Below are 22,731 nucleotides of genomic sequence, written 5' to 3' on the forward strand. Positions count from 1 at the left end.
CAGTCTCGTAAGTCTTCAAATAGCTCTTGATGGTTAAACAAATTGAGGGGGATGATGGTCGGCAGTAAGCGCATATTAGGAGGAACTTGGATTTATCAGAGCCAATTTTAACAACCACTACCTCGTTTGACGAGCACTTTTCCATATGCGCTTTGATTCCATTATTTACCAGGATCGCGGAGCCGTACGGATGTTGGTCACTAAGGTTGTGAAATGCAGTGAAGCCTTCCGGTATGTATTTTAGGTCGTAGTGGTCAAGCCTTTTCGTTGCGTACGGTTCTTGGATCATTACTATATCAACTTTATAGTCGTCAATCGTTTTTGCTAGTAAAGCGGAGGCCACCTTGCAGTGTCGGAGGTTAATTTGGAGAAACTTTTTAGAGTGCATGGGGTGCTCTTTTTTTAGGGTGTGATTATCTTCCATCTAAATGTTGAAAAGTTGACGATACCGTTTCACTGCATTAATTTGATCTGGGCAGCTTGGGTCTCCTGCTGTGTGATTCTTTTTGCAATTTGGGCATTTAAAGGTGGACGCATTGCAGGACCTGGAATCGTGGTTACTCGAACATTTACCGCAGGTTGGCGCGGGGGCTTTACAGTGTGACGAGGTGTGCCCATAGTTGTTGCATTTGTAGCATCTCCTTACTTCCCTGTTTACATCAATCGGGACGATTTTGATTAGTTTGTAGCGCGTGTGAATTTTGTTTCTACTTAGCGAATCATCCCTTACCGCGGCGGAGCTACAATACGTTTTAACATGTCCTAGATCTTGGTCGTTGCATTTGTGGATCTGGACTATTTTTTTAAGTGTACCTTCAATAAAGCTGTTTCTGAAGTTAATATCCTCTTTTAGTTCATCCATGTTCTCGATTGGGACATAAAGACCGATTGCTGGGTATAGTTTTTCTTGGGTTCTCGGGTCGTTTATGACTACTTGGCACTCTTCACTGGTTCTGATTATATCGAGGGCTTTATCCGCATCTTGTTGATTCTGGAAAATAATGAAACCTTTGTCGTCTTTCGTGTTGACTATGAGTGGTATTGGGTTTCCGATTTCTTTTGACTTAAGTAGCTTATCCATGAGGCCTACGTTAAGTTCTCCTGCGCTAGTCCGGTTAATTTTGAAGGCTACCGTTGTTTGGTTGTGTTTGTGGTTCTCCGACGGTCCTCTCGCGGCGGCAGCGTATGACTTGGTTCCTTCGTTACGTTGACTCGATTCGGTGTGCGCGGCTATTACCTTGTCAGCAAAGGCAAGTTTAGCCTCTTGAAAAAGTTGTTCTTGTTTCTCCAATTCGCTTGTCTTTGCGATCAGGAACGATTGTGTTTGTTTCAGTTGGCCTTGGTATTTCCTTGCTGCATATGCAATATTGAGGGTTCGCTGGATAAGTTCCTTATGCGTTAATTTACTCAGTTCCCTTTCGTCAACTCTGAGTAGCGAGTCCTCTAGAGAGTCGGCATGAGTTCTGTAGTTATGATCTAGGCACGTAGACTCTTTCTTCGGTGAACCTTGGTCCTCCGAGCTAGGTGATATTATTTGTGTATAATTCCGTTTCTGTTGTTTACTTGTGTCCATGCTGGGATTAGGAGTAGACTGCTCAGTTGTTGCCTTCTTTATCTCTGTTCTGCAGTTTGGGCATAGCCTGTAATTCCCTCTGCCCACACTTTTAGTGACAAATCTGTAGTTACATCGCTCGCATGTTCTTTCCTTCCCTTTTTGCGACCCGTCTGAAATAGTCGATTCGTCGAGATGGTCGACGAGACTTTCTTCGGGTGCAAAGGTGTTCCCTCCGCTCTCAGAATCCATACCTGAAACCAGCAGGTAGGACGAGAGAAGAAAGACACTTAGAAGGAGAAGGGCGGTGGCCCGCGGCTTTGACTGGGAATCAGACGGGGGGATGGGAGACTTTTATGCCAACAAACTGTCACAGTAGCAACTTCTGATGTTGTTGCGGAAATTTCGATTGAGAAAAACGGTGTGAAAACCGGGTGCAGAGTGGTGAAACTTGTTTTGGTACGCGCCCTGGTAGTTTTGCTATATGAATACTTGAAAAAGACACAGATTTGCCGTAGAAATATTTTAAACTTGAAAAAAAGTGGGAGACAAGAGTAAGCACAGAATCGTTGATCAAGCACACCACACAAGCATACAAGTATATTTGATTCTGTTTAGATGTAGAAGTATAAACTCATAATATAACAGTGTATTCACATTGAATACAAGTATATTTGATTCTGTTTACATGTAGAAGTATAAACTCATAATATAACAGTGTATTCACATTGAATTCAAGTATATTTGATGCTGTTTACATGTAGAAGTATAAACTCATAATATAACAGTGTATTCACATTGAATACAAGTATATTTGATCCCGTTTACATATAAAAAAAAAACTCGTGGTATCACAGTGTATTCACATTGAATACAAGTATATTTGATTCTGTTTACATGTAGAAGTATAAACTCATAATATTACAGTGTATTCACATTGAATACAAGTATATTTGATTCTGTTTACATGTAGAAGTATAAACTCATAATATAAAATTGTATTCACATTGAATACAAGTATATTTGATTCTGTTTACATGTAGAAGTGTAAACTCATAATATAACAGTGTTTATCACATTGAATACAAGTATATTTGATCCTGTTTACATATTAAAGTAAAAACTAATGGTATCCAAGTGTATTCACATTGAATACAAGTATATTTGATCCTGTTTACATATAGAAGTTAAAACTCATGGTATCACAGTGTATTCACATTGAATACAAGTATATGTGATCCTGTTTACATATACAAGTAAAAACTCGTGGTATCACAGTGTATTCACATTGAATACAAGTATATTTGATTCTGTTTATATGTAGAAGTATAAACTCATAATATAACAGTGTTTTCACATTGAATACAAGTATATTTGATCCTGTTTACATATAAAAGTAGAAACTTATTGTATCACAGTGTATTCACATTGAATACAAGTATATATGATTCTGTATACACGTAGAAGTATAAACTCATAATATTACAGTGTATTCACATTATATACAAGTATATTTGATTCTGTTTACATGTAGAAGTATGAACTCATAATATAACAGTGTATTCACATTGAATACAAGTATATTTCATCCTTTTTACATATGGAAGTAAAAACTCGTGGTATCACAGTGTATTCACATTGAATAACAGTATATTTGATTCTGTTTACATGTAGAAGTATAAACTCATAATATAAGAGTGTATTCACATTGAATACAAGTATATTTGATTCTGTTTACCTGTAGAAGTCTGAACTCATAATATAACAGTGTATTCACATTGAATACAAGTATATTTGATCCCAATTATAAATAAAAGTAAAAACTCATTGTATCACAGTGTATTCACATTGAATACAAGTATATTTGATTCTGTTTACATGTAGAAGTTTAAACTCATAATATTACAGTGTATTCACATTTAATACAAGTATATTTGATCCGGTTTACATATAGAAGTAAAAACTAATAGTATCAAGGTGGATTCACATTGAATACAAGTATATTTGATCCTGTTTACATATAGAAGTTAAAACTCATGGTATCACAGTGTATTCACATTGAATACAAGTATATTTGATTCTGTTCACATGTAGAAGTATTAACTCATAATATCACAGTGTATTCAGATTGAATACAAGTATATTTGATTCTGTTTACATGTAGAAGTATAAACTCATAATATAACAGTGTATACACATTGAATACAAGTATATTTGATCCTGTTTACATATAGAAGTAAAAACTCGAGGTTTTACAGTGCATCCCTAGTACTTAAACGTGGTAAATTTTCAGTTTCAGTGATTTCCACTGTTTAAGAACCTTCACTTTTCCGTTAAAAAAGGGTATTTTTCCCCTTCACTATCATTTTGAGAAACGGGTTTTATTCACCGTGTTTTACTCAGTTTTTAACTGGTTCTTTCCACCGTCCTTTTTTTGTTATGAGACCCATCCCTGTAAAAATGAGATACAACTCATGAGAATGCTCCTCAACGTGCTCAGCAGATTCATATGATCAGAATCTTGCTTTAAAATTTGAAAATGCTGCTTGATTTTTAAAAGAATGTAAACATAAATCGCCTGGAGTTGTAAGAAACAGTAAAACTTATGTATTATTTGACAGGAGAAAATTTACATAGGCAGTGTGTGACGAATAGGAGTTACAAACCACTTACAAGTGCTTGTTCTAATGTCTGGCAAATCATTATAATCACTTAATTTATGCGGCAATGCGTACATTTTCCCCTGTAAGCAATTTAAATTCCATTCACCTATTCTATTTTCAAGTTTAGAAACAATATGAGTTCCATAGGTAGATGAGGGATAAGGATAATGGAACGCATCTTCTTTTAAGGAAAATTTGGAACCAATGATGAGCAACACTTTACTTTCGGGGGGATTTTCGATGATATCAGAACAGACGACTACATTTCCGTTTTTCATTAGAGCAACATTGTTAGGGAATTTGTTTGATAAAACGAAATCGCGGAACGTGATTTTTTTCTCCTTATCGGGCCCTTTTCCATTTTTGAAACTTAAAACGACCTTGTTACTAGAATTCATTTCTTGCTCTTTTCCCAACAAAAGCTGTTGTGATGAATTAATGATCATCCCATCCGAAGAAGTGGGCAAAAGATACTTCGATCTTTCTACTAATCTGTTTCTTATCTGCTCTAAAGGTTTATTTCCCGAAGAAAGAATGTTTCTAAAGAATCTGTAGAAATTTTCGTAAGGGAAAGCACTCAAAGATTCAATTCCACAATCAAAATGAATAACGTCTTCCGGAAGATGAATAACTGCGTGTGTAGTCGGCCTGATTGGATAGCCAAAATCGATAAGTTGCTGAACAAAAAATTTCAAAACACACGATGCTCGCAAGGCATCCTCTTTTGGTACCGGGTTTGGGCTAAAACCTCCCATTAAGAGCATCGCATATTGAAGCAACATTAAGTTGTTAAATTGTTTTTCACTCAAAATGCCACTAAATACTGGAAAAAGAAAGTACATCAACAAATCTCTTAATTCATGATGCTTATACTTGTTTACGCAATTTTTAAGTGATCGAAGGTATCTGTCAAACTCAAATGGCTTGCACTTTTTGAAAAGTCGCAGTCTCGAATCTATTAAAGACAAAAGATTTTTGCTTATTTTACCCTCCTTTTGAACTGATACTATTCCCTTTAGTAATCTGCCAAAACAACATGCATACATTGTATGCATCGGTTCAATGGGGAATGCAGTAACCATTGGAACATTCAATTCAACAAATGGACTTATATCGTTAACATTAGTTATGTGGTTATCTCTACTTTCATCGCTTTCACAATATGACAAAAAATCCTCATCAGTTCTTGGGGGCGTTCAGTTCCAAAAAATTGAATACTAGTTTTCGGCTCTTCTCCTGATTTCAGTGGCACTGTGGGATGATGAATGCATCGTACACCTTCCTGAATACAGCGTTCGCAGGACCAATATCCTGAATGTCCCTTTATTCGTTTAAGATACGATCGCATAGGCCAATCGGCTATGATGCACCGAATTGACACTGTAAATTGTCGACCAGCAGTAACTTGGTCATCCAGATTCGTCGGATCAAGTCGCACTAATTCTTGAATCAAAGGGGCAAGGAATTTCTTCACGTCTGGTTTTGTTTTGCAATGAGCAACGCCAATAATAACAGGTTTTCGCACTTTAAGTAAAATACGCTTGCACTTGGATAGATCAGTAGACTCACTCACTGAATGGACTATCATACAGATAGGGATGCATTCAGACTGTTCTGAATTGTCGAAAAACTGAACTCCATCCGCACTTAAATCCACCTCAAAGTGTGTCACATGACGAGAGATCAAAACTGCGTTGTCCGTGTCATCCAAGCGACGACCTTGAAGAAATGCTTTGGCCTGCTCCACTTCAACTTTCTTATCCATCTTGTAAATCTAGGAAAACGAAATAAAGGAGATCAGAAATAAACGACTTTTGCCAACTGTTTCATCAAATAAAAACAAAAATTACCTTGTTTCTTAAACAAAAGGGCAAAGCTTCAGGATTTGTCCTATAGATGCCAGCATACTGGAGGATATCCGCGTGTTTAAAATAGATGCCAACAGAATCACCACATAATGCGTTTTCTAGCCCAAAGTGCACGTATAGGCAATTGCCCTCGTCGTCCAAATTTATAACAGGGGGTAAAGGCATCGGTTTTCTCTTTTTTTCTCGTCGGTTGTTCAGTAGAGCTAGGTGTTTGTGACGATGTCAAGGTTTGTGCGCTTCTTTGATTCACTACATCTCTCCCATCTATATAAAGTAACTGCTGGCCTGTAGCTGGCAATGAGTCGTAGGCTGGAAGAGGCTGATATTCAATCAACAGTTTCAACAAGTATGTCATATGACTTTTCTTTTGATTCGTTGACACTGCAAAATGCTGTAAAATTTTCTTGAGAGTCAGTGTTTTTTCCAAATACTCTCCACCACATAAAAAATTAGCTGGCATTCCTTCAAATTCATGTGACGTATCATCTCCATCATCATCATCTTCTTCACTAAACAACAGTTCAGCAATGTGTGACGTTCCACCTTCTTGTCCATAAGTATCCTGCGATGTATGGTAGCCTAATGAAGTATATGTTGTTAATAATAAATAATGTAAGGAAACGGTACTAGATTGGGTTACCATTAAGTGTAGTTGTGTTTCCTGGAACAGGTGTTGGCTTTGATGTCGATTGACATGGCTGGGTGGATATGTTTTCTTGAACTACAGACTTCGTCAACTCAAACTTTTCAAAAATCCATGGTGCTGATCTTGCTAATTTATCAAACGTAACTGGTGGGACACCTTTCATAAGCCACTCGTCGATGTACTTTCGTGCTTTTCTTTGTAAGATTCTTGAATATTCCGCTGTTACGTTACCAGCCTTCTTCTTGGGCTCACGTTTAAAGTATCCAGCAATCAACAGTATTTGATTAGTTTGAACATCACTGAACGGTAACAACTCGGACATTTGACACAACTATTCTAGTTCAAAACTGCAAAAAACCTAACTTAGCACAGAATAGGAAGAAAGAAAAACGTGACTGTCATGCGCTCCACAAAATGAAAAGCGTCTGCTACATTCCTAGGGATCATTGTTGCCACTTACGTTTGACCAACTGATTGGATTTATCTGTTTCAATTCATATTTCCTATTCTTATATCGAACTAAAATGCAGTAATTTATTAAAAATTTATTCATCAAGACTTAATGGATTTCATATCCGATTTAAATAATAAAGAAGATGCCAGATCTCTCAGTAACGGTGGCGTGCAGAAACTCCATTTTGTGACGTAGTGGCAAACTTGTGTGTTCCTAAGCCTGCTTTCGATTTCAAATTTCGTGATTTTTCTAAGTACCTAATTCGACGATTTTTCAGGTAAAATTTCACCGAAATATGTGATTTGTGCTTTAAACTTCACGTTTCAAAATTTAAATTGATTGTGAGATGACATATTTCATGTTTGATTTTTACTTTTTCCGTCATTCGATTTTTGTGAATTTCTCACGTGGTAATCACATGTTTCACACGTGATTGCAGAACTAATCAGTTAATTAACTTCTTAATGGTTCTTTTTCAGGATAATATAGCGTTTTATATTGAAGATGGCATCCTCTGGTGACAGTGATGAACCACAAGATGATTCGTTTTCATCTGACGAAGAAGCATTTCAGGTCTTTTTCTTTGAAATTTTAGGAAGATAATACTTTTGTTCACTTTACTGTAACTAATGATTTCTATCTCAGGTTGGAAGAATTCAGCAATTCTGGAAGGGAACGTACAATGAAATTTTGCCTGAAGTTGGTAGTCATCCACTTGGAGGTAACTCATCGAGTGAAGTGAAGTTTTTCATTGTTACCACACTGGAATGTGGAGAAGACCGCATACAGCGACAAGTGCACAGTATTATCCCAACTGGATGGATTTCGAGCAACATGGAATATCTACTTTATCCTCAACCCAGATTCACAGTTGGGGGTAAAAGTCCGATTGACTGGGGAGAGAAGACATTCAGAAGATTCCAAATACCATTCGAGTCGTGGATGGAATATGATATTCATGCCATTTTAAACCAAACCAAGGTTGGTAAGTTAATTAATGTATTTGTTTCTACACACCTGTTTGTACCGTAATGTTTATTTATGCAGTTAAATTTACGAAAGCAATAAAGGCCGCCAAAGCTGCAGCTAATGGTCAACCCATACTGTCAGACGCTTTTATTTCCGACAGTGATCGTATTTTGGGCAGAGGATTAAGGAAGGCAGCTCAAAAGCGTCCATTGGAAGAGAAGGTTTCCGGAAAAGGCAAGGAAAGAAGAACGAATAATAATTCTCTAATAGAGACACCATCGTCCAGCTCCAACCTCAATCCAGCTGTTGCCATCAGGACTCAAAGCTTAAGATCTTGTCAGTCGAACACCCCGTTTGATTTCGAAAATTTCCCAACGAACTTAAATGTTGGAGCTTGTGTGGGCAACATCACCACCAACTCTGAGTTGGTTTCATTGAACAACTCATCCATGCCAGTTTCGAATGCAGCTGTACCGGCGCCCCATGGTAGCAGTGGTGACGGCAGCAATATTCTTCGTCCGTCCGTTATTCCTAGTCCACAACCGCATGATGTTGGCACAAGAACTGAAGCAGCATTATGTGGAGCTATTAACAAAGCAAGTGGAATGGTCAACAATGGAGCACCTTTACCGTCTACAAGTGATTATTTTTTTTCATTTAATTGAATGTATATATGATGTTCATGTTTATATGTCGTCTCAATTTGCAAACAGGCCACGTACAAGATGAAGAAGAGCAGAATCGGAATAATATTGATATTCAGGGTTCCAACGCTTTACCGTCCATTTCACAAACACAAACTCGTGGACATGGGGCATATTTGAATGGCACTCAAAACAACGACGTTATAACACGTTCAACGAATATTGGTAAATTTTATTTTCGTCACTTTACTACTTCGTATTCCATTGACTATTTTGTTGTTGCTAGGTGTTGGCCATCATGACAAAGAGTTGGAAAGTCCTCCATCTTTTCCTACTTGTGACGAGTTCACGAGGTTGGATGCTGTTTACACACGTAGCTTGAACAGACATAATGACACTCCATTGTCATGGGCAAACGGTAATTGAACCTCATTTTCGTGCTTCTCTCAAGTGTTTTTATATTATTGAAACCTTTTCGCACAGGTGGCGATCTCCTGCAATTGAATGGCTATCAGTCATCTCAGGCATTTTCATCATTCGACGTTCAGACATTGATGAGAGCCATTGAGCAAGTAGAAAAGAAGCTCGATGGGCTTGGAAGTACAGTAATCGAAAAGTTAGATTCCGTTTCTAAAAGAATGGAGGAGTCTTTCAAAAATGATTTGCCCTTAAAAGCTACCAAGCACGCCAACTACCATAGATGGATCGTGGAGTCCAACTTCGGAATTGTTTCTTGCGATACAGTAGAAAAACTCATTGCTACCAACACAGCTCTCTCGGACAAAACAATTGCAATAAGCATGGTTAGAAGCTGTTCATTTTCTTTTAAATTTCAAAATTAATTTTTTATCTTATGTTCTCCACAGGTTTTCTTCATATCTGAGCGATATAAGGCGTCCAAATCAATAGGCGCTTTTGTAAACCAGGCGTATCGTTTGTTTTTATGTGACGAAACTAGTCAGAAAATGCAGTGGCGTAGTGTTGGTCGGGTCAATGACTTAAGGCCCGGACTCTCTGGTCTGATGAATATGCTTTCAGTTATAGGAGGTAAGCATCTTTTGTTTGCGCTTACATACAGCCCTTATTTCCTTCTATTTTTTTCTATTTTAGTTGCTCTCGACATTTTTAATCTTTCGCGGAACACTGCAAATGTTGATCATCGGAGGCTAATTGAAATGATTAAAAACTGCCGGAAATACAATGCCAAAAACTACAGGAAGAAGAATAATGTGCCAGGTGCCTTGGAGACGGATGCGTCAGCACATGCTCCTCAGCTTCCAAATGCAAATGATGACAGTGACGCGGTTATTCTCTACAACTACATGACTATTCTAGAAAAAGAAGTTGTTAATTTTAGACCTCCGCCTGCTTTTGCTCGAGCACCAGATCTTTGTAATTGAAGATTCAACACCGTTTCAAACCTATTGAATTGACGTTTATTCTTTTGCCAATGTCGTTCTAAAGTCAGAAAATTGTCATTTTATAATTTATTGCCTTTCGCAGTTACTCGTACTTTGGTTTTATTTAAGGTTGTTTCATATGCAAAGACAAAACGCAATAAACGCTGATGGTTTCTCAATTCCATTTTCGTCTTTTTAACTTAATAGTAAACTATCTGAAAAAAGAAGGGGAAGCTCAGTAGTTTTAAAAAGTAGGGTACCTGGAACCATTTTTAAATTCTAGTTCATAAGTCGTAGTTACTACCAGAAAATTACCGGTTTTTCTCACCTTATTGCTCGCTGTGTTACCTCTTTTTTTCTTACGGAAGGTTGGTTTATAAATCGTAGTTACCACCAGTAAAATACCGATTTTCTTCACCTTTTTGCTCACTGTACTACCTCTCAGTATTATATGGAAGGTGGGTTCTAAAACGGTTATAAATACTAGTTTTAAACCGTTTTCCGCACGCAAACAAGCGGTTATTCACCAGGGGTAAACCACGGGGTTTTATCTTAAAACTGGTGAAAAATACCCGGGAAAAACTGGTTTTGCCCCGCAAGATATTTGCTAGGGATTCACATTGAATACAAGTATATTTGATTCTGTTTACATGTAGAAGTATAAACTCATAATATAACAGTGTATTCACATTGAATACAAGTATATTTGATTCTGTTTACATGTAGAAGTATAAACTCATAATATCACAGTGTATTCACAATGAATACAAGTATATTTGATCCAGTTTACATATACAAGTAAAAACTCGTAGTATCACAGTGTATTCACATTAAATACAAGTATATTTGATCCTGTTTACATATAAAAGTAGAAACTCATTGTATCACAGTGTATTCACATTGAATACAAGTATATTTGATTCTGGTTACATGTCGAAGTATAAACTCATAATATTACAGTGTATTCACATTGAATACAAGTATATTTGATTCTGTTTACATGTAGAAGTATAAACTCATAATATAACAGTGTATTCACATTGAATACAAGTATATTTGATCCTGTATACACATAGAAGTAAAAACTCATGATATCACAGTGTATTCACATTGAATACTAGTATATTTGATCCTGTTTACATATAGAAGTAAAAACTCAAAGTATCATAGTGTATTCACATTGAAAACAAGTATATTTGATTCTGTCTACATGTAGAAGTCGGAACTCATAATATAACAGTGTATTCACATTGAATACAATTATATTTGATCCTGTTTACATATAGAAGTAAAAACTCATGGTATCACTGTGTATCACATTGAATACAAGTATTTTTGATCCAGTTTACATATGCAAGTAAAAACTCGTAGTATCACGGTGTATTCACATTGAATACAAGTATATTTGATTCTGTTTACACGTAGAAGTATAAACTCATAATATAACAGTGTATTCACATTGATTACAAGTATATTTAATCCTGTTTACATGTAGAAGTATAAACTCATAATATAAAAGTGTATTCACATTGAATAAAGTATATTTGATTCTGTTTACATGTAGAAGTATAAACTCATAATATAGCAGTGTATTCACATTGAATAAAGTATATTTGATTCTGTTTACATGTAGAAGTATAAACTCATAATATAACAGTGTATTCACATTGAATACAAGAATATTTGATCCTGTTTACATATAGAAGTAAAAACTTGTGGTATCACAGTGTATTCACATTGAATACAAGTATATTTGATTCTGTTTACATGTAAAATTATAAACTCATAATATCACAGTGTATTCACATTGAATACAAGTATATTTGATCCAGTTTACATATACAAGTAAAAACTTGTAGTATCACAGTGTATTCACATTGAATACAAGTATATTTGATCCTGTTTACGATATAGAAGAAAAACTCGTGGTATCACAGTGTATTCACATTGAATACAAGTGTATTTGATTCTGTTTACATATACAAGTAAAAACTCGTGGTATCACAGTGTATTCACATTGAATACAAGTATATTTGATTCTGTTTACATATAGAAGGAAAAACTCGTGGTATCACAGAGTATTCACATTGAATACAAGTATATTTTATTCTGTTGACATATAGAAGTAAAAACTCATGGTATTACAGTGTATCACATTGAATACAGGTATATTTGATCCAGTTTACATATACAAGTAAAAACTCGTAGTATTACAGTGTATTCACATTGAATACAAGTATATTTGATTCTGTTTACTTGTAGAAGTATAAACTCATAATATAAGAGTGTATTCACATTGAACACAAGTATATTTGATCCTGTTTACATATCGAAGTAAAAGTTCATTGGATCACAGTGTATTCACATTGAATACAAGTATATTTGATTCCGTTTACATGTAGAAGTATAAACTCATAATATAACAGTGTTTTTCACATTGAATACAAGTATATTTAATCCTGTTTACATATAGAAGTAAAAACTCGTGGTATAACAGTGTATTCAAAATGAATACAAGTATATTTGCTTCTGTTTACATGGAGAAGTATAAACTCATAATATAACAGTGTTTTCACATTGAATACAAGTATATTTGATTCTGTTTACCTGTAGAATTATAAAATCAAAATATAACAGTGTATTCACATTGAATACAAGTATATTTGATCCTGTTTACATATAGAAGGATAACTCGTGGTATCACAGTGTATTCACATTGAATGCAAGTATATTTGATTCTGTTTACATATAGAAGTATAAACTCATAATATAACAGTGTATTCTTATTGAATACAAGTATATTTGATCCAGTTTACATATCAAAGTAAAAACTCGTGGTATCACAGAGTATTCACATTGAATACAAGTATATTTGATTCTGTTTACATGTAGAAGTATAAACTCATAATATAACAGTGTATTCACATTGAATACAAGTATATTTGATCATGTTTACATATAAAGGAAAAACACGTAGTATCACAGTGTATTCACATTGAATACAAGTATATTTGATTCTGTTTACATGTAGAAGTATAAACTCATAATATAACAGTGTATTCACATTGAATACAAGTATTTTTGATTCCGTTTACAAATAAAAGTATGAACTCATAATATAACAGTGTATTCACATTGAATACAAACATATTTGATCCTGTTTACATATAGAAGTAAAAACTTATTCTATCACAGTGTATTCACATTGAATACAAGTATATTTGATTCTGTTTACATTTAGAAGTATCACTCACTCTATAAAGCAGCAAGGGTTCTTTGTGGGCGGAGTTTTGTTTGTGTATCTGTCTGTTTGTTTGTCCGTTCAAGGTCGTGTAGGCGCACGCTGCCATTGGTTGGACGGCGTCACGTGCTTTTTTTCTACCTGCGAAAAGGTTGGACTACCTGAAAAGGGTTCGACCTGCCGCCAGCAAGGCTTAATCTTTTCCCTCTTTCCGCTTTTCTACACTATAGCTATTCCCCACACCGCACTCCGCATTTCATCTACTCCGACTCCACCATAATGGCCGACGTCAACCATATGCCCAGCACACAGCCTTCACGTCAACGGTAATAAGATTATATACACGCTGAATAACCAATTACACCACCTATTAACAACTATTTTCCAACAGATCCGTTGGTAACGTTCTATTTCGAAGAGACTGCAGTCCCAAAACAACCAACAATTCATTGTTTTCATTGCCTGTCGTTGTCATTGTCTGTGTTTCAAAACTACCTCAAGAGACCGTTCCATTTGACAGCCCTGAAACAACCACCAATTCACTGTTTAGGTTGACAGCTCCATTTGCTGTGTCCCCAAATCCACCTTATGAGACCGTTCCCTTTTGCATCCTCTACCAAGCCCCAATTCTTTGTGTTTTCATCAGCCACATGGACTGCATTCCAACACCCTTTAGACAACGTTCCCTTTCACATTCTGTAAACAAGCCCCATTTCATTGTGTTTTCACCAACTGTGTTGACTACATTCCAACACTTTTCAGAGACCGTTCCCTTTTGCATCCTCTACCAAGCCCCAATTCATTTTGTTTTTATCATCCCCATGGACTGCATTCCAACACCCTTTAGACAACGTTCCCTTTCACATTCTTCAAACAAGCCCCATTTCATTGTGTTTTCACCAGCTGTGTTGACTACGTTCCAACACTACTTTTCAGAGACCGTTCACTTTTGCATCCCCCCAAACAAGCCCCAATTCATTGTTTTCACCAGGTCTATTGATTGCATTCCAACACTTTTTAGAGACCGTTACATTTTGCAACCCTCAAGCAAGCTCCAATTTACTGTGTCTTCAACAGCTCCATTGACTTGAATTCACCACACTTCAGAGAACGTTCTCTATTGCAACCCTCAAACAGGCCCCAATTCCTGGTTTTTCACCAGCTCAGTTGACTGCATTCAATCAACTTTCAGAAACCGTTCCACTTTGCATCCTTTAAACAAACACCAATTGATTTTGCTTCCACCAGCTCCGTTGACTGCATTCCAACACTTTTCAGAGACCGTTCCCTTTTGCATCCTCTACCAAGTCCCAATTCATTGTGTTTCCATCAGCCCCATGGACTGCATTCCAACACCCTTTAGACAACGTTCCCTTTCACCTTCTTCAAACAAGCCCCATTTCATTGTGTTTTCACCAGCTGTGTTGACTACATTCCAACACTTTTCAGAGACCGTTCTCTTTTGCATCCCCCCAAACAAGGCCCTATTCATTGTTTTCACCAGGTCTATTGATTGCATTCCAACACTTTTAGAGACCGTTCTCTTTTGCATCCTTAAAACAAACCCCAATTGATTTTGGTTCCACCAACTCTGTTGGCTGCGTTCCAAACACTTTTAAGAGACGTTCCCTTTATCACCTCTCAAACAACCATCATTGCATTTTGTTCCCAACAGCTCCATTTACAGCTTTCCAACACTTTTAAGAGACCGTTCCCTTTTGCATCCCTCAACCAACAGCTATTGGATACTGTTCTCAACAGCTCCTTTGACTGCATTCCAACACTTTTAAGAGAACGTTCCCTTTATCACCTCTCAAACAACCATCATTGCATTTTGTTCTCAACAGCTCAATTTACAGCGTTCCAACACTTTTAAGAGACCGTTCCTTTTGCATCCTTCAACCAACAGCTATTGGATACTGTTCTCAACAGCTCCCTTGACTGCGTTCCAACACTTTTAAGAGACGTTCCCTTTATCACCTCTCAAACAATCATCATTGCATTTTGTTCTCAACAGGTCCATTTACAGCGTTCCAACACTTTTAAGAGACCGTTCCCTTTTTCACCTCTCAAACAACCATCATTGCATTTTGTTCTCAACAGCTCCATTTACAGCGTTCCAACACTTTTAAGAGACCAATCCCTTTTGCATCCCTCAACCAACAGCTATTGCATACTGTTCTCAACAGCTCCCCTGACTGCGTTCCAACACTTTTAAGAGACCGTTCCCTTTTGAAGCCCTCAACAATTATTGCATACTGTTCTCAACAGTTCCACTGACTGTGTTCCAACAATTTTAAGAAACCGTTCCCTTTTGCACCCTCAAACAACCATTACTGCCTTTTGTTCTCAACAGTTCCGCTGAACGCGTTCCAACACTTTTAAGAGACCGTTCCCTTTTGCATTCCTCAAATAACCAACAACTCTTTGAGTTGTTAACAGCTCAATTGACTGCTTTCCAACATACTTGAGAGACCATTCCCTTTTTGCATCCCTAAATCAAGAACCAATTTGTTGTGTTATAAACAGCTCCTTTGACTGCGTTCCAACACTTTTCAGAGACCGTTCCCTTTTGCATCCCTCTACCAAGCTCCAATTCATTTTTTTTTACCAGGTCTATTGATTGCATTCCAACACATTTAGAGACCGTTCTCTTTTACATCCTTAAAACAAACCCCAATTGATTTTGGTTCACCAACTCTGTTGGCTGCATTCCAGCACTTTTCAGAGAACGTTCCCTTTTAGCTTTCTTCAAAGAAGCCCCAATTCACTGTGTTTTCACCAGTTTCATTGACTGCATTCCAAATATTTTCAGAGACCGTTACTCTTTACATTCTTCAAACAGGCCCCATTTCATTGTGTTTTCACCAGCTGTGTTGACTACTTTCCAACACTTTTCAGAGACCGTTCCCTTTTGCATCCCCCCAAACAAGCCCCAATTCATTGAGTTCTTACAACTCCTTAAGAGACCGTTCCCTGTTGCATCCAAACAAGCACCAATTCATGTTTTCTTAACGTGTCTATTGACTGCGTTCCAACAACCTTTAGACACCATTTCTTTTTTTATCCCTCAAAGAACCATCATTGCATTTTTTTTCTTAACAACTCGATTAAGTGCGTTCCAACACCATTAAGAGATGGTTCCCTTTTGTTCCAGTGCACGTGCTTCCATTGGTTCGAGAGGGTTCACGTAACTTTTTCTGCCTGGAAAAAGGTCGACCACCTGAAAAGGGTTCGAACTGCCGCCGGTTAGGCTTCACCTATTTCTTTCGAATTTTCGTGGGCAGGGCGGGTAAAAGGACGGACTGGGGAAAACGGCGGGCAGGTACACCTACGGGCAGGGCGAGACCCGCAGGCAGGGCGAGATCCGCGGGCAGGGCGAGATCCGCGGGCAGGGCGAGATTCGCGGGCAGGGCGAGATCCGCGGGCAGGGCGAGACCCGCGGCTTAACATGGATTAAGCGACCTTACATGGATTAAGAGGCTTAAAGTAGATTAAGGTGTAAAAAGTATAAGGGGCATTAAAGTAAAAGTCGACTAACGTGCAGCAGACAATACAAGTATAACTCAACTAACGTGCAGCAGACAATACAAGTATAACTCAACTAACGTGCAGCAGACAATACAAGTATAACGCAACTAAATGGACAGCAGACAATACAAGTATAACGCAACTTAATGCACAGCAGACACTCAATACTAGACTTCACCTATTACCGTCCTGGGACGGGCCGCCGTATACTAGTAAACTCATAATATTACAGTGTATTCACATTGAATACAAGTATATTTGATCCTGTTTACATATAGAGGTAAAAATTCGTGGTATCACAGTGTATTCAAATTGAATACAAGTATATTTGATTCTATTTACATGTAGAAATATAAACTCATAAAATAACAGTGTTTTTCACATTGAATACAAGTATATTTGTTCCTGTTTACATATAGAAGTAAAAACTCGTGGTATCACAGTGTATTCTCATTGAATACAAGTATATTTGATTCTGTTTACATGTAGAGGTATAAACTCATAATATTACGGTGTATTCACATTGAATACAAGTATATTTGATTCGGTTTACATATACAAGTAAAAACTCGTAGTATCACAGTGTTTTCACATTGAATACAAGTATATTTGATCCTGTTTACATATAAAAGTAGAAACTCATTGTATCACAGTGTATTCACATTGAATACAAGTATATTTGATTCTGGTTACATGTCGAAGTATAAACTCGTAATATTAAAGTGTATTCACATTGAATACAAGTATATTTGATTCTGTTTACATGTAGAAGTATAAACTCATAATATAACAGTGTATTCACATTGAATACAAGTATATTTGATCCTGTTTACACATAGAAGTAAAAACTCATGGTATCACAGTGTATTCACATTGAATACTAGTATATTTGATCCTGTTGACATATAGAAGTAAAATCTCAAAGTATCACAGTGTATTCACATTGAATACAAGTATATTTGATTCTGTCTACATGTAGAAGTATAAACTCATAATATAACAGTGTATTCACATTGAATACAAGTATATTTGATCCAGTTTATGTATACAAGTAAAAACTCGTAGTATCACAGTGTATTCACATTGAATACAAGTATATTTGATTCTGTTTACATGAAGAAGTATAAATTCATAATATAAGAGTGTATTCACATTGAACACAAGTATATTTGATCTTGTTTACATATAGAAGTAAAAATTCATTTTATCACAGTGTATTCACATTGAATACAAGTATATTTAAACCTGTTTACATATAGAAGTAAAAACTCGTGGTATCACAGTGTATTCACATTAGATACAAGTATATTTTATTCTGTTTACATGTAGAAGTCTGAACTCATAATATAACAGTGTATTCATATTGAATACAATTATATTTGATCCTGTTTACATATAGAAGTAAAAACTCATGGTATCACAGTGTATCACATTGAATACAAGTATATTTGATCCAGTTTACATATACAAGTAAAAACTCGTAGTATCACAGTGTATTCACATTGAATACAAGTATATTTGATTCTGTTTACACGTAGAAGTATAAACTCATAATATTACAGTGTATTCACATTGATTACAAGTATATTTGATCCTGTTTACATATAGAAGAAAAAACTCGTGGTATCACAGTGTATTCACATTGAATACAAGTATATTTAATTCTGTTTACATGTAGAAGTATAAACTCATAATATAACAGTGTATTCACATTGAATACAAGTATATTTGATTCTGTTTACATGAAGAAGTATAAACTCATAATATAACAGTGTATTCACATTGAATACAAGTATATTTGATTCAATTTACATGTAGAAGTATAAACTCATAATATAACAGTGTATTCACATTGAATAAAGTATATTTGATTCTGTTTACATGTAGAAGTATAAACTCATAATATAACAGTGTATTCACATTGAATTCAAGTTTATTTGATCCTGTTTACATATAGAAGTAAAAACTCGTGGTATCACAGTGTATTTACATTGAATACAATTATATTTGATTCTGTTTACATGTAAAAGTATAAACTCATAATATCACAGTGTATTCACATTGAATACAAGTATATTTGATCTAGTTTACATATACAAGTAAAAACTCGTAGTATCACAGTGTATTCACATTGAATACAAGTATATTTGATCCTGTTTACGATATTGAAGTAAAAACTCGTGGTATCACAGTGTATTCACATTGAATACAAGTAAATTTGATTCTGTTTACATATACAAGTAAAAACTCGTGGTGTCACAGTGTATTCACATTGAATACAAGTATATTTGATTCTGTTTACATGTAGAAGTATAAACTTATAATATAACAGTGTTTTCACATTGAATACAAGTATATTTAATCCTGTTTACATATAGAAGTAAAAACTCGTAGTATCAGTGTATTCAAATTGAATACAAGTATATTTGATTCTGTTTACATTTAGAAGTATACTCTCATAATATAACAGTGTATTCACATTGAATACAAGTATATTTAATCCTGTTTACATATAGAAGTAAAAACTCGTGGTATCACAGTGTGTTCACATTGAATACAAGTATATTTGATTCTGTTTACATGTAGAAGTCTGAACTCATAATATAACAATGTATTCACATTGAATACAAGTATATTTGATCCTGTTTACATATAGAAGTAAAAACTCATGGTATCACAGTGTATTCACATTGAATACAAGTATATTTGATCCTGTTTACATATAGAAGTAAAAACTCATGGAATCACAGTGTATTCACATTGAATACAAGTATATTTGATTCTGTTTACATGTAGAAGTATAAACTCATAATATAAAATTGTATTCACATTGAATACAAGTATATTTGATCCTGTTTACATATAGAAGTAAAAACTCGTGGTATCACAGTGTATTCACATTGAATACAAGTATATTCAATTCTGTTTACATGTAGAAGTATAAACTCATAATATAACAGTGTATTTACATTAAATACAAGTATATTTGATCCTTTTTACATATAGAAGTAAAAACTCGTGATATCACAGTGTATTCAAATTGAATACAAGTATATTTGCTTCTGTTTACATGGAGAAGTATAAACTCATAATATAACAGTGTTTTCACATTGAATACAAGTATATTTGATTCTGTTTACATGTAGAAGTATAAACTCAAAATATAACAGTGTATTCACATTGAATACAAGTATATTTGATCCTGTTTACATATAGAAGTATAACTCGTGGTATCACAGTGTATTCACATTGAATACAAGTATATTTGATTCTGTTTACATGTAGAAGTATAAACTCATAATATAACAGTGTATTCACATTGAATACAAGTATATTTGATCCAGTTTACATGTACAAGTAAAAACTCGTGGTATCACAGAGTATTCACATTGAATACAAGTATATTTGATCATGTTTACATATAAAGGAAAAACACGTTGTATCACGGTATATTCACATTGAATACAAGTATATTTGATTCTGTTTACATGTAGAAGTATAAACTCATAATATAACAGTGTAGTCACATTGAATACAAGTATATTTGATACTGTTTACATATAGAAGTAAAAACTCATGGTATCACAGTGTATTAACATTGAAAAAAACTATATTTGATTCTGTTTATATGTAGAAGTGTAAACTCATAATATCACAGTGTATTCACATTGAATACAAGTATATTTGATCCTGTTTACATATAAACTAAGAACTCATGGTATCACAATGTATTCTCATTGAATACAAGTATCTTTGATTCTGATTACATGTAGAAGTATAAACTCATAATATCACAGTGTATTCCCATTGAATACAAGTATCTTTGATTCTGATTACATGTTGAAGTGTAAACTCATAATATCACAGTGTATTCACATTGTATACAAGTATATTTGATTCTGGTTACATGTCGAAGTATAAACTCATAATATTACAGTGTATTCACATTGAATACAAGTATATTTGATTCTGTTTACATGTAGAAGTATAAACTCATAATATAACAGTGTATTCACATTGAATACAAGTATATTTGATCTGGTTTACAGATAGAAGTAAAAACCCATGGTATCACAGTGTAATAACTTTGAATGCAATTATATTTATTCTGTTTACATGTAGTAGTGTAAACTCATAATATCACATTGTATTCACATTGAATACAAGTATATTTGATTCGGTTTACATGTAGAAGTGTAAACTCATGGTATCACAGTGTATTTTCATTGAATACAAGTATTTTTGATCTTGTCTACATATAGAAGCAAAAACTCATGGTATTACATTGTATTCACATTGAATACAAGTATGTTTGATTCTGTTTACATGTAGAAGTGAAAACTCATAATATCACAGTGTATTCACATTGAATACAAGTATATTTGATCCTGTTTTCATATAGAACTAAAAACTCATGATATCACTGTGTATTCCCATTGAATACAAGTATCTTTGATTCTGATTACATGTAGAAGTGTAAACTCATGGTAACACAGTGTATTTATATTGAATAGAAGTATATTTGGTTCTGTTTACATTTAAAAGTGTAAACTCATAATATAACAGTTTATTCACATTGCATAAAAGTATATTTGATCCTGTTTACATATAGAAGTGTAAACTCATAATATCACAGTGTATTCACATTGCATACAAGTATATTTAGTTCTGTTTACATGTAGAAGTGTAAACTCATAATATTACAGTGAATTCACAATGAATATAAGTATATTTCATTCGGGTTACATGAAGAAGTGTAATCTCATAATATCACAGTGTATTCACATTGAATACAAGTTTATTTGATTCTGTTTACATATAGAAGTAAAAACTCATGGTATCACAGTGTTTTTACATTGAATACAAGTATATTTGATTCTGTTTACATATAGAAGTAAAATTGTGGTATCACAGTGTATTCATTGAATACAAGTTTTTGATTCTGTTTCATGTGAGTGAAAGTATTTTCCAGTGTATTCCATTGAATACAAGTTTTCGATCCTGTTTACATATAGAAGTAAACTCATGGTATCACAGTGTTTCACATTGAATACAAGTATATTTGATCCTGTCTACATATAGAAGTAAAAACTCATGGTATTACTGTGTATTCACATAGAATACAAGTATATTTAATTCTGTTTAAATGTTGATGTGTAAACTCATAATATCACAGTTTATTAACATTGAATACAAGTATATTTGATTCTGTTTACATGTAAAAGTGAAACTCATAATATCACAGTGTATTCACATTGAATACAAGTATATTTGATTCTGTTTACACGTAGAAGTGTAAACTCATAATATCACAGTGTTCTCACATTGAATACAATTATATTTGATCCTGTTTACATATAGAAGTAAAAAGTCATGGTATCACATTGTATTCACATTGAATTCAAGTATATTTGATCCTGTTTACATATGGAAGTAAAAACTCATGGTATTACAGTGTGTTTACATTGAATACAATAATATTTGATTCTGTTAACATGTTGAAGTAAAAACTCATGGTATAACTGTTTATTCCCTTTGAATACAAGTATCTTTGATTCTGATTACATGTTGAAGTCTAAACTCATAATATCACTGTGTATTCACATTGCATACAAGTAAATTTGATCCTGTTTACATATAGAATGTAAAACTCATGGTAACACAGTGTATTCACATTGAATACAAGTATATTTGGTTCTGTTTACATGTAGAAGTGTAAACTCATAGTATCACAGTCTATTCACATTGAATACAAGTTTATTT

The 22,731-nt window shown here is 34.7% G+C and overlaps 3 protein-coding genes across 4 annotated transcripts; 1 reads left to right on the forward strand and 2 right to left on the reverse strand.

Moving 5' to 3' along the window:
- Positions 1–4,161: 4,161 nt before the first annotated feature.
- LOC123467610 lies at positions 4,162–5,297 on the reverse strand. Its single transcript, XM_045167473.1, has one exon. The coding sequence runs from the start codon at positions 5,295–5,297 to the stop codon at positions 4,182–4,184; it is 1,116 nt and encodes a 371-aa protein (XP_045023408.1). The 3' UTR covers positions 4,162–4,181.
- Positions 5,298–5,339: 42 nt separating this feature from the next.
- LOC123467611 lies at positions 5,340–7,157 on the reverse strand. Of its 2 annotated transcripts, XM_045167475.1 has the most exons (4): positions 6,724–7,157; positions 6,157–6,662; positions 6,066–6,117; positions 5,340–5,989 (listed from the first exon to the last, which is right to left on the reverse strand). In XM_045167475.1, exons 2-4 carry the CDS (start codon positions 6,246–6,248, stop codon positions 5,342–5,344), a joined length of 792 nt encoding a protein of 263 aa, XP_045023410.1. In that variant the 5' UTR covers positions 6,249–6,662; positions 6,724–7,157; the 3' UTR covers positions 5,340–5,341. The 2 variants fall into 2 exon arrangements, with proteins under 2 accessions (XP_045023410.1, XP_045023409.1); XM_045167474.1 differs by having other exon boundaries at positions 6,066–6,662.
- A 9-nt stretch (positions 7,158–7,166) lies between these two features.
- LOC123467612 lies at positions 7,167–10,235 on the forward strand. Its single transcript, XM_045167476.1, has 9 exons — positions 7,167–7,460; positions 7,663–7,756; positions 7,829–8,168; positions 8,231–8,791; positions 8,866–9,021; positions 9,083–9,214; positions 9,280–9,599; positions 9,663–9,843; positions 9,907–10,235. The coding sequence occupies exons 2-9, from the start codon at positions 7,688–7,690 to the stop codon at positions 10,194–10,196; spliced, it is 2,049 nt and encodes a 682-aa protein (XP_045023411.1). The 5' UTR covers positions 7,167–7,460; positions 7,663–7,687; the 3' UTR covers positions 10,197–10,235.
- The last annotated feature ends 12,496 nt before the right edge of the window (positions 10,236–22,731 follow it).

The sequence above is a fragment of the Daphnia magna genome, unplaced genomic scaffold (genome assembly GCF_020631705.1).
Source record: "Daphnia magna isolate NIES unplaced genomic scaffold, ASM2063170v1.1 Dm_contigs204, whole genome shotgun sequence".
In the NCBI taxonomy this organism is placed as follows: Eukaryota; Metazoa; Arthropoda; class Branchiopoda; order Diplostraca; family Daphniidae; genus Daphnia; species Daphnia magna.

Excerpts from the sequence above, each read along its gene's own strand:
- LOC123467610 (XM_045167473.1), bottom strand. The coding sequence starts at position 5,297 with ATGGTTACTGCATTCCCCATTGAACCGATGCATACAATGTATGCATGT.
- LOC123467612 (XM_045167476.1), top strand. The coding sequence starts at position 7,688 with ATGGCATCCTCTGGTGACAGTGATGAACCACAAGATGATTCGTTTTCA. Across the intron at positions 8,169-8,230 it reads TTTAAACCAAACCAAGGTTG|TTAAATTTACGAAAGCAATA; the intron begins GTAAGTTAATTA and ends TTATTTATGCAG. Across the intron at positions 9,215-9,279 it reads TCCATTGTCATGGGCAAACG|GTGGCGATCTCCTGCAATTG; the intron begins GTAATTGAACCT and ends CTTTTCGCACAG.
- LOC123467611 (XM_045167474.1), bottom strand. The coding sequence starts at position 6,248 with ATGCCTTTACCCCCTGTTATAAATTTGGACGACGAGGGCAATTGCCTA. Across the intron at positions 5,990-6,065 it reads CCTTTTGTTTAAGAAACAAG|ATTTACAAGATGGATAAGAA; the intron begins GTAATTTTTGTT and ends TCGTTTTCCTAG.